The 15,694-nt window shown below is 34.9% G+C and overlaps 1 protein-coding gene across 11 annotated transcripts in view; it reads right to left on the reverse strand.

Annotated features, from left to right (window-relative positions):
* Positions 1-15,694, reverse strand: part of LOC132948138 (prestin) — a 90,071-nt gene that overhangs the window by 25,700 nt on the left and 48,677 nt on the right. For 10 of the 11 annotated variants that reach the window (XM_061018471.1, XM_061018468.1, XM_061018472.1 and 7 more), the window contains one exon: positions 8,450-12,222. In XM_061018471.1, the coding sequence (XP_060874454.1) occupies positions 11,188-12,222 (1,035 nt within the window). In that variant the 3' untranslated portion in view covers positions 8,450-11,187. Of the gene's footprint in view, positions 1-8,449; positions 12,223-15,694 lie in introns of those variants that run through there. The other variant, XR_009664998.1, reaches the window with a different exon arrangement.

Below are 15,694 nucleotides of genomic sequence, written 5' to 3' on the forward strand. Positions count from 1 at the left end.
TAACTATGAACAGAACAGACTATAATACTGTCTGTGGAAAAAAAAAAAAACTATATTGATTGGAAACGTTACCGATTCGAATAGATTACATAATGCCGTCGTATTTACTGGAGCGATTGTGTTTGAGCGGTGGTATCGTGCTTAAAGTTGGCTATATAGAATTGTAATCGATTACTACCCCACGCTCAAAAACGGGACGCTTCAATAGGTTACTATCGGAAAAATATTACGTCACGTGATTATAAAACTATCGTTAGATTACGAATCGTTTGAAAATAATTATTATAATATCGCAGATAACTCGAACGCGATTTTAAACACATAAATCTCTGAGCTTTGACGACGACGAAAAAAAGTCGAATTTCGGTAATGTTCTCTGCAGTGTGTGCACTGTACACGCGTTAGACAAATTTATCGATGTTCGTCGATTCGACGGAGTAATAATAGTAATAGATGACATACGAAATATTATATTTTGTGAGATATGGTAATATTCGGTAAACATTTTTAAAAAATCAGATGCTTCGAAATTAGTTAGGAAAAAATAATAGACCGTCAAACAGGGATGTAGGACTTTTGGCCATTCTATATTTTGGAGATAAAAGCAAAACACTGTGGTAAGTGTCGTAATTTATTTTCGTTTGTCGTTTTTATAATTATTATTTACAGTGCCCACACATATTTTGACGAAATTGGATATTCAAAGTAAAATGACTTATTTTACAAGATCGATTTTAGTCATTCTGTTGCAATTCAGAAATACGACATTAATCGTGCTGTCACGGGGACTAGAACATTCAGTTACACACTTAAATTATAATTTTCCGTACACTAATTTCGAGTTATTTATACTATACGCGAACCGACTCACGCCATTCTTTATATGCGGTATATCGGTATTAACAGGTATAAGTTGGATTATATCAACAATACGTCCTGCTGTAATATTATCGTACATTATTATGTGCATTGTTTTTTGGCCAAAAGTAATTCAACCTCCTGAACTGAGTAAATGCCGAATTCTCGCATACTGCAGTGTGTAACATACAATTACGGAAATAAAATAAAATATATCTAACATAATTAACTATATTCATTATCCTTAGATGCACCCATACAATGGTCTGTCATTGAATTCAAACTCAACACATCCATTATTAGTAGTGACCTACTCAATGACAACGTACACGTCTTGATACCTATACTAGATAAAAGCGAGTTCTCCTGTTTTCAATATTAGTCGTTTTAAATGCGTAGTAATAATGCATATTAATTTTATGATTCATTAATTTACTAGTACCCCGTTATGATTTCCAGGTGATAATAATTACGATTCCTTGAATAACAATAATTGTAGGTCGATTGGTTCGAGGATTTATTATTCCTGAAAACTCGCCACAATCACGGTTAATTGTTTGACCTACTAAAATCTTTTGGTTAAGTACGCAACCTACAAATACGGTAAATATATTATGTGGTATTGAAATCTTTTCAAATCAGTACACCTTACAGTTTTGGTAATTAAAAATACATCTTCGGCGTTCGCATGGGCAATACACTTAATATATGTATGGATGATACACGTCTTCAAACGCATAACAATCAATCCTCATACCTATCAGCACTATTACTGTAATCTCTATTTTTTTTTTAATTTAGAAAAATACCAACCACGCGATATATTAATTATTCGTTACCGATGATACCCGAAAATCTCCAAAAATTTCCACTCCCAAACTATTAATATTCTCGCCTGCATTAGGCTCAATTTCCAATCGACAGTTATTATAGTGACGCACTTCTAATCCTTTTGAAAACTTCTTCCGGCCTCTATTATAGTTGTACCCAAAAAAAATCATCTGTGATATAGCGAATAGTGTACGAATAATTTAAGATTATAATAATAATGTAACTCGATTGGATCATTATTGCATTTTTAATAGATAGCCACGTCCTGTACTCCACGGTCGTTTTATATGTTTGAATTAAGATTAGAATTTAAAAACATTGGCTCTTATATAATATTATAGGCCACTTACCTATACACATATTAAACTCACCATAATTAAATTAGATCTCAAGTTTATCTAGTAGGTCACCTATCATATTTATAATATGTTTATTATTGTTACATATTACTGAGTAGGTGTGTTCAAGTATCCTGTGCAGCTTAATCATTGAGTAATACATAATTTTTTCTTACAAATCATATTATGCTTGTAAAAATATATAGTTATAGTAGGTATATGCTTTGTAAACGAACTATTAATTAATAACGTATATTACGAGTACTTTTTTTTTGTAAGAATAATAAATTGTTCTTGAAATAATGTATTAACTTACGTCAGGAATTAACTGATACTATACTAATACTACTACTAATACTACTACTACTACTACTACGCTACTACGCTACTACTACTAATACTACTACTACTACTAATACTACTAATACTACTACTACTACTAATATACTAATACTACTAAATACTACTACTACTAATACTACTACTAATACTATACTATACTACTACTAATACTACTACTACTACTAATACTACTACTACGCTACTACGCTACTACTACTACTACTAATACTACTACTACTACTAATACTACTACTACTACTACTAATACTACTACTACTACTATCAATACTACTACTACTACTAATACTACTACTACTACTAATACTACTACTAATACTATACTATACTACTACTACTACTACTACTACTACTACTACTACGCTACTACTACTACTACTAATACTACTAATACTACTACTACTACTACTACTTTTTTATCTGAATCGTCGAACCGGGGGAGGACTATCTATTCCTTGCTTTCCCGCCGGTCCGACATCGTTTATTTACATAAGTTCAAGTACTATTTATAATTACAGCACGCACAACAATATTACAGTTATAATAGTTAGCAAAATTATAGATATTATTCCTACAATAATAATTACAAATCACAGTTGTGATCAGATCTGCCATCGGTTTGTCGTCGATTCGCGCCGTACTATGGGCTGCCCATGGTGATCCGCCTTTGCTTCTGCCGATCTTCCTTTTCATCGGTGCCCATCACCAGCGTAATATACTGCTCGGCCGCATGCCAATTTAGCATACTGTAGATTCCGGACTTGCGTCCTCGCCTGTGTTCTCCAGTTCCACATGCGTCTTTTCACCCACCGACCACTGCACCTGTAGAACGTGTGTTCCGCGTCGTTCGTCGGGTCCCCGCATGTCCTGCAATTTGGGTTCTCCGCTCGCGCAAATCCGCGGAGGTATGCTTGAAAGCAGCCGTGCCCCGTCAAGAACTGGGTCATATTATGATGACCCGTCAACCCTTAGACTCGGCTTGCCCAGCTACGCCTGGTATTATAGCCGCTTCAACCTCCTTCACATTCTTGCTGCCTCCAGCCACACGCATAATAATTGTTATCTACTAATCCCCTGGAATTTATTGTTCAGTTTTTTTTTCGGAACCGCCGTGGTTCGCATCGATCACGTGACATCGGGTGTACGGAGACAATACCTGCTACTATACCAGGATAGCTCCAGTAGTTACCGGTCTGTAGGCGCTAGCTACCCTCTAAGCCATATTATGGTACTACCACTACTATTATATTAGATTGGATTTAGCACTTGGTTTCTTTTAGCATGGTTCAAACTTCAGACTACTCTAAAAACTTTTCAGATATCTGTAAAAAATAATCTCTAAGATTTTAGTCAAAATCAGTAAAGTAATTTTTATGTTTATAAACTACAAATATACTTTTGGTTTTAAGATAAAGATTTCCTTCGGGAATCTCAACATCCTTATTTGAGGACCTCTTCAATATGCGAATTTTGGAAAATGCTTTCTTAGTGTTTGGTGGTGGTACAAAGGAGCAACGAAAATGTCGAGTCTTCAGTATTATCATAGTTTAGGCTTTACGTTGATTAATCAGTCAGTCTGAGCACGTTCGATTATAAATACTCAATATAAATGACTATAACTTGCACCACCCCGGGGGTCCAAAGGTAAATCAATTAGCTCAAATAACGAGTAGTGAGCACTACAGTAGTACTCACTAGAGTAACTGTCTACTACTACTACAACTTTATTTTTTATCCCGAATCGTCGACCTGTGGGAGGACTATGCCTATGTTTTGCTTTCCCGCCGGGCCGCCATCGTTTATTCGCATAATTTCTTTACATTATTTACAATAACGGCGAATACAATTAACAATAATGGCAGTTTACAATAATTAATAATATTATTATTGTTACAATGATGTACACTATTGTAATTAGTCGTGTGGTGGCCTTTTGAGTTCTGCTCCCTGATGTCGTTTTCCTCTTCGATTCGCGTACTATGGCTACCCATGGTGATTCCTTTGTCTATATGCTGTTCCTACCTTTCCTCGGTGCCAGTTATTTAGCGTTGTGTACTTACTGCATTCTAATATTCTTCAGGCTATTCAGCATAACAGATACAATATTGACACCTTGGCGTGACGTCCTCGCCTACGCCGCCTCCGGTTCCATACGTCTCCGTGCCCATCGATCGCATCCGAAGAACGTATGTTCAGCATCGTCCAACGGGTTCTCACATATCAGTATATCACACAGTGCTAATTTACAACTACTACTACTATAGCCAGGGCTCAGGGGCGTAGGTATACTTTAATAACAATTATATCGTAAAATATAGGTACTTAGGTACTAACCCGACACCTACTGTACAACCGAGTGGTATCCACTTTCCCACCATTTTTTTTTTTTTTAGTGCTACTATAAGCGAAAACACAAACAATTTTTTGAATTTTCTTAGGAACCTTAAACTTGATAAAGGGTCAATTCACATCTGTAATATAAAAGCTTAAAACACGAAATTGTGTAGGTCGACTTCAAATTTGTTAAGTTGTCGATTTGTAAGAGACGTTTATAACACATACAAATGAGTATTGAGTTTTAGCGGTATGACGTCCTCTTAATAATAAATTATTATGAGTCTCGTCTGAATTTATTTTTTCATACACTCATTTATTTTTATTTTTTAGCGCATTACAGATACATTAAAATACGTCTTTTTTTCGTATACACAGGTTATGATTTTTTTCCTTAGATCTCCCCCCCCCCCCCCATGTATAAGTTATGCACACGCCGCCGACAGCAGGCTGCTTACTACTACTGATGCTGCTGCAGCAATTGCTAAGCTACTGTATATAGTTACCCTTATCGACACTACTGTTTACTATTCTACTTCAACAATATGTCATTCACTTAACCCAATTATTACTGATCTAACAGTATCGCGAAACTCAATAAGTTAAACTTAATGAAAATCAGAAAAGGTTTCAACATCAGTAACTCAATTTTTTTATTAACACCTTATGCCATAAACACATATTACACGTTGATTTGGACGTAAATGTTTTGACATTCACTTTATTTTTTACATTACAACACCACAGAGATATTATATTTGCCATAGCGTAAAAAAGTTATGTAGTATATTATTATTATTATTATTATTATTACAATGTATATATTGTGTATACAAAGTACATTTAACGTCCGTCGCTCGGCGTAATATATTTATAGACTTTGGGGGACCTTCTAGGATTTGTTGAGATAATTTGACCTTAAAATATTTTACGTTGCGCTGGCTTACTTATAATAAGTATTCGTGTGAAACTATGCCAATACATTTTAATAATTTTAAAACCATTTCTATGAACATTCATTATTCTACAAATATTTTTACCCCCTGAAAAATAAATCATTATTTGAGATCTCAATGGTACCTACTGTGAAATTAAATTTCCATTTTGTTTTTTATACTAATTTGTGTTCCTTCAATATAGCAACCTACATCTACCTATTTATTAAAAGAAAATGATTTACACTGTACCTGCAGTGTGTTTAACGATAAAGGTATCAAAAAATATTTCAAATGCATGACTTTAAATTTCATTCGGGTTTTTTACTGCAATAAAGAACTTGATAATTTTTAATTTTTTAATTTTTATTAATTCTTCAAGAAGATAATGGGCCCCACTCTGAACATGTTCGCATGTTCAATATAATACACTTATTTTTGAAAAATTCTATTATTTTCCAGTGCATACGAAGCAAAACAAAATTATTTTAAATTGCATCCCTTTCATTTTTTAGGCTGAGTTTCAATTAAATACATTTTTTTTAAATAACTGACTTTTCAGTTGTATTGTCTCAAAAGTTGACTTATTGAGAGTGAGTAACAATTTTGATTTATGCATTTTGTATATTTATAGTATTGTTTAACAGTCCAGTCCATCTACAATTTTACGAAGTTCAGAGTGATTTTGTATAATTTTTTTGAAAACTTAGTTAGGTGTCGTAAATACAAAATCAGATATAGCTCGGTAAAATGTTAGATAGACCGTTAAGAAATACGATAAATATACATATACCGAAACTTGACCTCAACAAGTCAATTTTAAAGATAGAAAAATAAATTCAAAAATCAAATTGTTTAAAAATGTTAATATACATGATACAAATTCAAACTGAGGGTCATTCGAAATATTTTTATGTTACCTTTATAGTTGAACACAATATATCAATAAATTGTTAATTTTTTTAAAGAATAGGAATATTTAAGTTTTAAATATTCTGTAAATCCTCTTCAAAAATATTAACATAAATATATTTTTGGCTGGGTACAGATATTTTGATTATCTGACTCTAACCGATTGTGCGTAACATTTTCGTTGTCATGATTACTATTATTAACATATTTATGATTCATAAATTTTCATCAAAGTGGAAAATATCAAGTAGCGTGCTACGTTATAAATTGTATATAAATGGTTTTTTGTTGACTATGAGTATATCGTATAGTTATAAAATGTATCATTATACCAGCCGTCAACACTATAGCTCCAAACTTGCAATATTTACTTTTGTTTAAATTTCTTTGTAACGAGTAGTATTTTTTTTTTTTAACTCATAGGTTAGTAGTTCTAAAAACTACCGATGTCTACTTTACATTCTTATAAAACTGATGCAGCTTTTACTTTCTTACGACTAAACGTCGTTCTATGGTACGTAGATATCCTTGCAGTTACTAATATAATATAGGTAACTAAAGCACCTATGTCAATAATATAATCTCAGTTATTCAGTATAGGTACCTATAACTACTTTCATTTGAATATTTAACTTATGCTCTATACATGGTGCCCATACAGTCTAATATCTATCAATCCGGAGCAGTATCGTAGGCATATATACAAACGTACAGCATACTCTGACGAAATAATAATAACTATTTATTATTGTCCAACGGAAATAACACAATATATTACTGACAATTGTGCAAAGCGATAATAATATGACGTTCAAAGAGAGATAATTCAAAACCGATGTTGTGTATTTTGTATTTGTACATCGACAAGACATCAAACATACGTATATTATATTCATCAAGACGAACAGTGTTGTATGTATAGCGCAGCACCGTCATTCCAAGTGAAATCTTGGGCAGCAAGAAGCATTTTGAATAATATATAATATCTTGAATTCAATCGCACTTTGTCTATAAATGAAGCCTACGGGAAGCAGGCAGTAGTTAAAATAATTGAATTTGCGGGGTGGCAATCGCTACCCCTTGCTACGGCCGTAATGACGCATTATGATGGCTAAATATATAGATAAATATAGGTTATACATAACGATAATCGATGGTGAAAAAAAGGTACAACGTTTTTTGAGCATAATAATTTATTATGCGACAATAATACACTCTATTGGACATATTATATAATATTATATATAATAACATATAATAGTATCAAAATATATTTGGTAATACAACATAATTTAACAATAATTTTGATCTAGAGACTAGGACGAAATACTATTAACACAGACTTTATGCGAGTATTCTGTCGTCAAGAGATACAGGCGCGTTAAATGTACCTAACGAACAAACACGTTTAACATTGAACATCAATTTATATACATTATACAATATGGAAAACTAATTGCACAAAAATGCATCGTGTAATATCACGCATGCACTCCGTAATTCGTAAATGCGCTGGTAAATCGCTTTGGTGGTAACTTTGGTCGGTTAAACGAGAAAAAACAATATATGAATAAAAACTAGACTTCATATTATAATAATATACTGTCGGGCGAAAAAAACAACATTTAACTCCCGGCAGGACATAATACAATAATTATTGTAATTAAAAACTATTTTGAAAAATAAAAAAAGTCAAATATGTACAACAATATTATAATAGTAATATGATGTTGGCGGCACACGTAAACTGCCTTAATCGCCCAAATATTTAATATTAAAAAGCGGCAATAAAACAATACACGTATGCGCCACTATAACATGCGGCTAACCCTGTTGCAACGGACCGTAACATAATATAAAAATAATTATTATAACATAATATAAAAATAATTATAATAGCGTAATATCTACGCAATATCGTTATTATAATAATATAATAATTAATAATATAACATTTATAAAATACGCGATAAAAATAACGATAAATACTAAATCACAATGGAATGATTAGAAAACCAACGAAGTATAAAAGTTTATTGTAAGTATATATACAGCGTAATAACTTATTACTATTTAAATCGATATAACCACAACTATTAAAATGGAAAAAAAAATCACCCCATCAACTTATCACCTGAAAAAATTTGGTAACTGCGTACAATATTCTAAATGTATCCATCCCTATAACTATATGGTATAAAATAACACGAGAATAATAAAAACAATGTCCTCCACCTGTGTCTAAACTTCGCGACGAGTGAAAAAACAAAAAAATTGGTGAATAAAACATAATAATATAGAGTGGATGAAAACAAAAAAAAAAATGTTATTATTGAGAAAGCGTGTGGTACTTTCGCGAAACGGCAACAAATATTATTATCTTTCGATCAAGTATCGAAATAACAATATCAAACAATTTATGCAGTATATTATATATATATATATACATAATTGGGTTAGTACTATTTTAGAACATTTTAGTATTTCGCTAAGTATATTCATCAAAAATAAAATTAACAAAAATATTTTTATATTATACATCGCGCAATGATTAAGTTTTTTCTACAAAAAAAATTTAACACTATCTAAATGTTCTACTGTCGCGGCCAATACTCTAGGGTATCGCAGGTAGTAGATATATATTTTAAGTGTATAGATTTCGGTGTAACCGTATTATTTTTAGGTGTTTTACATTTTTTTTTTTTTTTAACGACACATCGGGTCTCGTTTTGATTTCGATCAATTATTTCGAAAAAGTCGTTAAGACCGGGGCCGTGCAGAGATGGTGCTATAAAATCAACCGCGCTACATTATATACATAGAGAAATCCGTTAATCACAAACCCGCGGTTTTTAACAACCGATCGATTTCCAATTAATAGGTTTCACGACACTCGGCGGCAGACAACTCGCCGGGAATGAGTAATGGTACATAATCATCGTTTATCAGGATTAAATCAACACATTTATTACAAATATACCAGCAAAGTGTTACACGTGCAGTAGGTATAATGCACGGCCGCAGAGGTGTACACAATACTACACCACGCTGGGGTAACCCGCGGTTTATCGTCGAGGAGATGATTAGTGATTTTTTACGAATGTTTCACAATATACCTATATAATATCACAGTCGATAGCGAAAAAAAAAAAACGAAAAAAAATTCCATGAAAAATGGAACCAACGTGAAATATTATGATAATTATACATGTATGTAATAGCACCGAGACGGTAATTAACTGTTTATTAAACGACCAATGCGTAAATATATTGATATAAATAAATTGATTATCGGGACTTGGGCGATGTGAATAAAAAAAAAATTATGCGCCTCAATATAAAATATCATCAAAAAAAGATAAAATTATTTGACCATAGTAATTAATATCAATTATTATTATGACTATGCTATTATATTGTTTCATCGTACAACTCACGTCCTCGCTACATTTCTTTTTATTAAAAAAGTTCTTAAACCACGGAAACGACGCGCTATGGACGTTAAAACTTTGATAGTATTTTGCGGTAAATTGGTTTCCCTCGGAGGAAATTCACAACGATTATAAGCACTAGAAAACGTTTAAGGCTGGAAAGGCCGGTGCAGCGAAGACCGTTAACAACGAAACAAATTAAATTCCCTGTAGTTCGAAAACAAAAAACAGAAATTATATCTTGAAACTACCCCCATATTATATTTACATTTAGGTACTAGTGATTGAGGTGGGCTAATGAAATGTCGACTAAAAAATCCTTTGGGACAGTGTCGGATCGCGCCGAACCAAGACGATAATAATAATATTATTATGCGTCTGACCGACCAAAACGATAATATTATTGTGACAATCTAGTGTCACGTTTGGCGTCAATCCGGTCGTATTGAAAGCTTCAAACCTTGACGATATGTTAATAAAATATATTATGTACAAATGCCTAATTTTCTCTGGAGATCACCGTTTTACTATATTATGTACGCGGACCGAATCGATCGCACAATAACCGTTATAATATTATATTAATTTATAATAGGTACGCGACATAATATTATATCGTCCTTGACCGATCACCTGACACGTCTCAGCTTTGTATTTCCGTCGAGTTATTCATTTATGAGACGACGTTGTACAGATGACTACATTTATTATTGTTACACCTCGCTATACCATAGGAACTACTTCGTGTATCCGACATCTTGTCCGACGGGGGTTGGTGAGACGCCATACTACGGCGGGAAACGAACGGAATCTAGAACAAGACTGCGCTCGGATCGATCGCACATTATTATAATACATAAATAGAGTGATGTTTGTGATATTATTTTGACGGGCGTGCGGTTTACGCTAATCGAGAAACGGTTTTGAGATAATATTATTATTATTATATTTTATTCGCGCCGACGAGCACGGTCGATTGGGAAATTTGTTTTGTTTTTCAAATTTTTCCGTCGGCGAAACAACGCCACGCCGGACGGCTTTTCACGAAGACGCAAATGTATAATTGTAACATAATATAATATAATAATACCTATACCGTATAGACGGACCGGAGAAGAAACGATTTTTTTTTTCGGGGCGCGCGCGCTCGGAGGAAGCACCGCTGGCCGCGACCGACTGGGCTCTCGATCAAGCTCTCAACTCTTCCAGGTTGTTGTAGTACTCGACGGCGTCGTGGACGGACGGGAAGAACTGCACCGAGCCGAGTCGCCGGGCGCGCATGCAGTCGTACACGTTGCCCGACACGGCGGCCACGTACACTAGCAGGCCGGCCTCGTTGAGCTGGTCGACCAGCCGCGCGAACATGGTAAGCCCCGAGCTGTCCACGTAATGCATACCGGACAGGTCGAACACGACGCACTGGGCCCGGACCACCGTCTCCTTGCCGCTGTTTATCGATATGGTGATGGGGGCCAGCTGCCCGTCGTACCGGGACAGCACGCCGTGCACCTTCTCCCGGAACACGTTCCGGTTGGTCACGTTCAGGCTGCCGGAGTAGTGGACGATCCGGACGCGGGGCACCTCGACCGCCCGCCGGTACCTGTCCATGTCCACGTACAGGTCGGTGTCGGGTATCCGGCCCAGCACCACGACGCCGGTTCCGATTCCCCGGCTGAACACGAAGAACAGCGACACGATCACGCCGGCCAGCAGCCCGACGTCGATCTCGACCAGCACCACGGTGGCGTACGTCGCGATCCAGATGGCCGCGTCCGCCTTGGACGTCCGCCACACGCGCACCACGTCCCGCACCTGCAGCAGTATGTCCTTGAGGGCCACGATCGTGATGCTGGCCAGCACGCACCTGGGCAGCGGCTGGAACAGGTGGCCGATCCACAAGACGACGGCCACCAGCAGGCCGGCCGACACGATGCTGGCCATCTGGGTGCGGCCGCCGACCGTCTGCTGGGTGGCGCTGCGCGACAGGGACGCGGCGAACGGCAGGCACGAGAAGAACGAACCGAACACGTTGCCGACGCCCTGGGCCAGCAGCTCTTGGTTCGTGTCGATCGTGTACTTGAGCTTCTCCGAGAACAGCAGCGCCATGGACATGGTGATCGAGTACGCGACGATCGCGATGATCACGCTCTCGGTGATCACGCTCATCAGCAAGTTCACCGGCGGCGGTTTGAAGTCGGGTAACCCTCTCTCGATCTCACCTATCTGCAACAAAAATCGTCGGTACATTGTACGCGTTAGTGATGGTATTGTTAAATATGTATTATGCTTATTGGGTTAAATCAATCAAGCTGTAATTTTTTCATATAGTATTATCATAATATTGTAATGTAAAATTTGATAAATTAATAATAAAAAAATATGTAAAAACGATTCAAATCCGCCCTACATAGGCGTAGGCAATAATAATATTAAATACGACTGCCCGTCATTCGGTGTTAGGTTTGTGCCTCGTGCGAGTTATATATTCTATCCATAATATGCTTAACCGATTCGTGGCGTGGTGCAATACGTATTTTGTTCAAGTATACAAATATCAGCATTCAACACGCGCACATGTAGCCCACCGTTTATGTATCCACGGCAAAGGTGGTTTACACGTGCATGTTTGTATTGTGGCGCCATCAGCCCAGCCCCAGCCCACCAGTAATGTTGGAATATTCCGACTTTTATTTTCACTTGCGCGCCAGAACACGTTTACTCCTCACTGGCGCGTCAACTTGCACGGGTAAAAATGAACGTGTAGACCTAGCATTGGTTGGTAAACGAGTTTGTCATACGCAATTGTCCCGCAGTAAATCACACGCATCTGTGCTTGAGTATTTATATTTTTAGACAGTAGAAGTATATGCGGTGACAGTATTGTTATGATAATTGCGGAACTTAGGTCGTAGGAAGTGGTTTCAATGTTACCCGCGTGCAGGCGCCAGTAAGGGACCAGGTAAGAGTCAGCGTGTCGGACGAATTTGGCAAAGTGAGTGAGTGGCTGGGCGGGCACCCAGGAAGAAGACGTGGCACACAAAGCGTACATTTTAGTATATAATTAGTATCAAGTCAATTTAAGTATTAGTTAATACATAAAATTGGTTCAATTCTATAATAGGCGTACAAACCCGTTCAATAATAAAGACATCACATCACCAAGGCTAAAGCTTCGATGCACCAGCGAATGAATGAGTGTATAGTCGTGTAGTCGTGCAGTTGTCTGGAGTTAGAGAAGGTAAGATGGAAATAAATGTGCCAATTATCATATTAATATATTATTCTAATTGAATTTGACGTGTTAAAATTTTAATTCCTACGACACTTAACACGTTCATATCATAATATACTCAGTGATGATTATTGGCTGTAGGTATAGAATAATGTAGATATTATACGCGTTTATTGCAGTGTAGGTAGATATATGAATAATATATACTACAATAGAAGTCGATTGAATTAATTAATTAAAGTAAATAAAACAATATTTTCAACATACTAACAATAATAACTCTATATCACCTAGGAGTGTATCATAATAATAATGAAAATATTATAATAAAATTAATAAAAAAAAGTTGTTAAATAATAATACACAGTAATGGCGTGTATTATTGATAAGTTATCAATGACAACCATTAATCAAGGTAACAATAAAATCACGACGTAGCGAGTCGACTTGATAAGAATATAAATACTATTCGTATAATATCTAAACCTAATATAATATTTAAGCTCGAAGAATACAGATCTAAAGTTACGAAATCCAATTTAAAATTCTTAAAATTGTATAAGTTTTACAATGTTTAGAAGTTAGAAGCATACTATACAGTTCTGCCCCGCCTTCCTTACTGACAATAACTATACTATGATGCGTACTATGTATCTATTGTACGCGTCAAGTATAGGTTTGGATGATTATGCGAACTCGGTGAAGTCGATTTAGCATAGATATTAGATATAACAGTATACCTATAATCATAGTTGCCGTTGATATTATATTCGTTTTGATTTTAAACTCTTAAAGATTTACAAATATTTCGTAACAGTGCCACCATAAAAATCACACATTTCTCGTCGTCACGACTTCACGAGTGGAAAAATAACCTAATAAAACTGATATCTCGCGAGCTAGCGTATAGATGTAAAACCATGCATTACTAATACAAAGCTGTATGCAGCATTACAACACAAAGTTAAATTGTTATGTTATATCATAACAATTGATACTTAAATGTTAGGACAAATTGCCGGTTAATTTAATAAAGATAACATTTCCTAAAAATAATGGAGTGTAGTATGTCTTGTAGCCAGTAAATCATTATTTATTTGAAGTAAACGGCTGATTTTAAATACAAACATTAATACCATTAAATTAAAATAAATATCATAAAACTAAACGTATTTAATGAATTATTTAAATATTGCATGAATTCATATATTTAAGTATTTATACTGACATATTATTATCTAGTAATATCATTAGAACGAAGTGTAGTTTTTGTCTGAGTGTATACAATAATTAATAAATACGGACAACTACAGCAAAATGTCATTATAATAATAATAATTAATCCACGGCACAATTTCACTGATTACTTCACAATATTGACTATAGAGTAGGTACGTAAGCCACTTTGAGATAAAAATAATAAAAAAACCATAACAACAAACTATATTCGACACGACGACACGTTTACACGACTTATAATAATAATAATAATAGTAATAATAATAATAATAATAGTCCTGAGAGGGCGCTTTCAAGTAGGTACTTGTAATACCGAAACCTATAGTGTCACAATTCTAGAGTACGAATAAGTTAATGCACCTAACCTAAAGCGGCAACACAAATCCATTTTCTCTGTTCCGCTCGTCTGATATAATATGTATACCGAGTGATCCACTGAACGTAATAGACACTCATTATTTCAAAAACATTTTTATCTAATTTTAATAAAACATATTTTTTACACAGGGTACGAAAAAAAACCCGTCACAGTCGGCCGTCACGAATCACGATGCACACGGTTCTGCGGTTTGTTTTTGAAAATAAAAAAAAAAAAATTAATTTAAAAAAAAATTATGTTTCAGCCATGTTTATCACTTGTTGTGTGAACATGCATAATATAGATTATGGTGGTACGATTATGGGCCTATCGACCTGACGACTTCAAATAAACAAAAATTAGATCATAATTTACAAATGGTATAGGTAGGTACCTACCGATAATACGAATACATAACTTATTGTATAATGATGTAAAATGTAAAAGTAAGTCTGATAATTTAATTCAAACCTAATATTCTATCGGAAAGGAGTCTATTCATCCAAGCATACTCGCAACACGCACATTTTATTATTTTTCATCATTATAATTTTATAATTTTTTACTTTTTTTAATAACAACATGTATTTTTAATTCCTTATTACATGCATTTTTCTTTGTAAATAACTTACTTGGATGTATAAAAATCGAATTTAATTTGTAGACGAGTAGTTACTTGGAGTCATAACAACTAACAAGTATACTTATTTAAAACTATTGAAGCCCCGCAATAAGTTGATCCACTACTCCGCTCATTTAAACTATAAATGCCTACAACAAATAATAACTATAATTGTCCAAAATTTGATTTTTATAGATCGAAATACTCTGCTTCGGAACATGAAATAAAAAAATGTATTATGTTA

This window comes from Metopolophium dirhodum, chromosome 7, assembly GCF_019925205.1.
Source record: "Metopolophium dirhodum isolate CAU chromosome 7, ASM1992520v1, whole genome shotgun sequence".
NCBI classification, from domain to species: Eukaryota; Metazoa; Arthropoda; class Insecta; order Hemiptera; family Aphididae; genus Metopolophium; species Metopolophium dirhodum.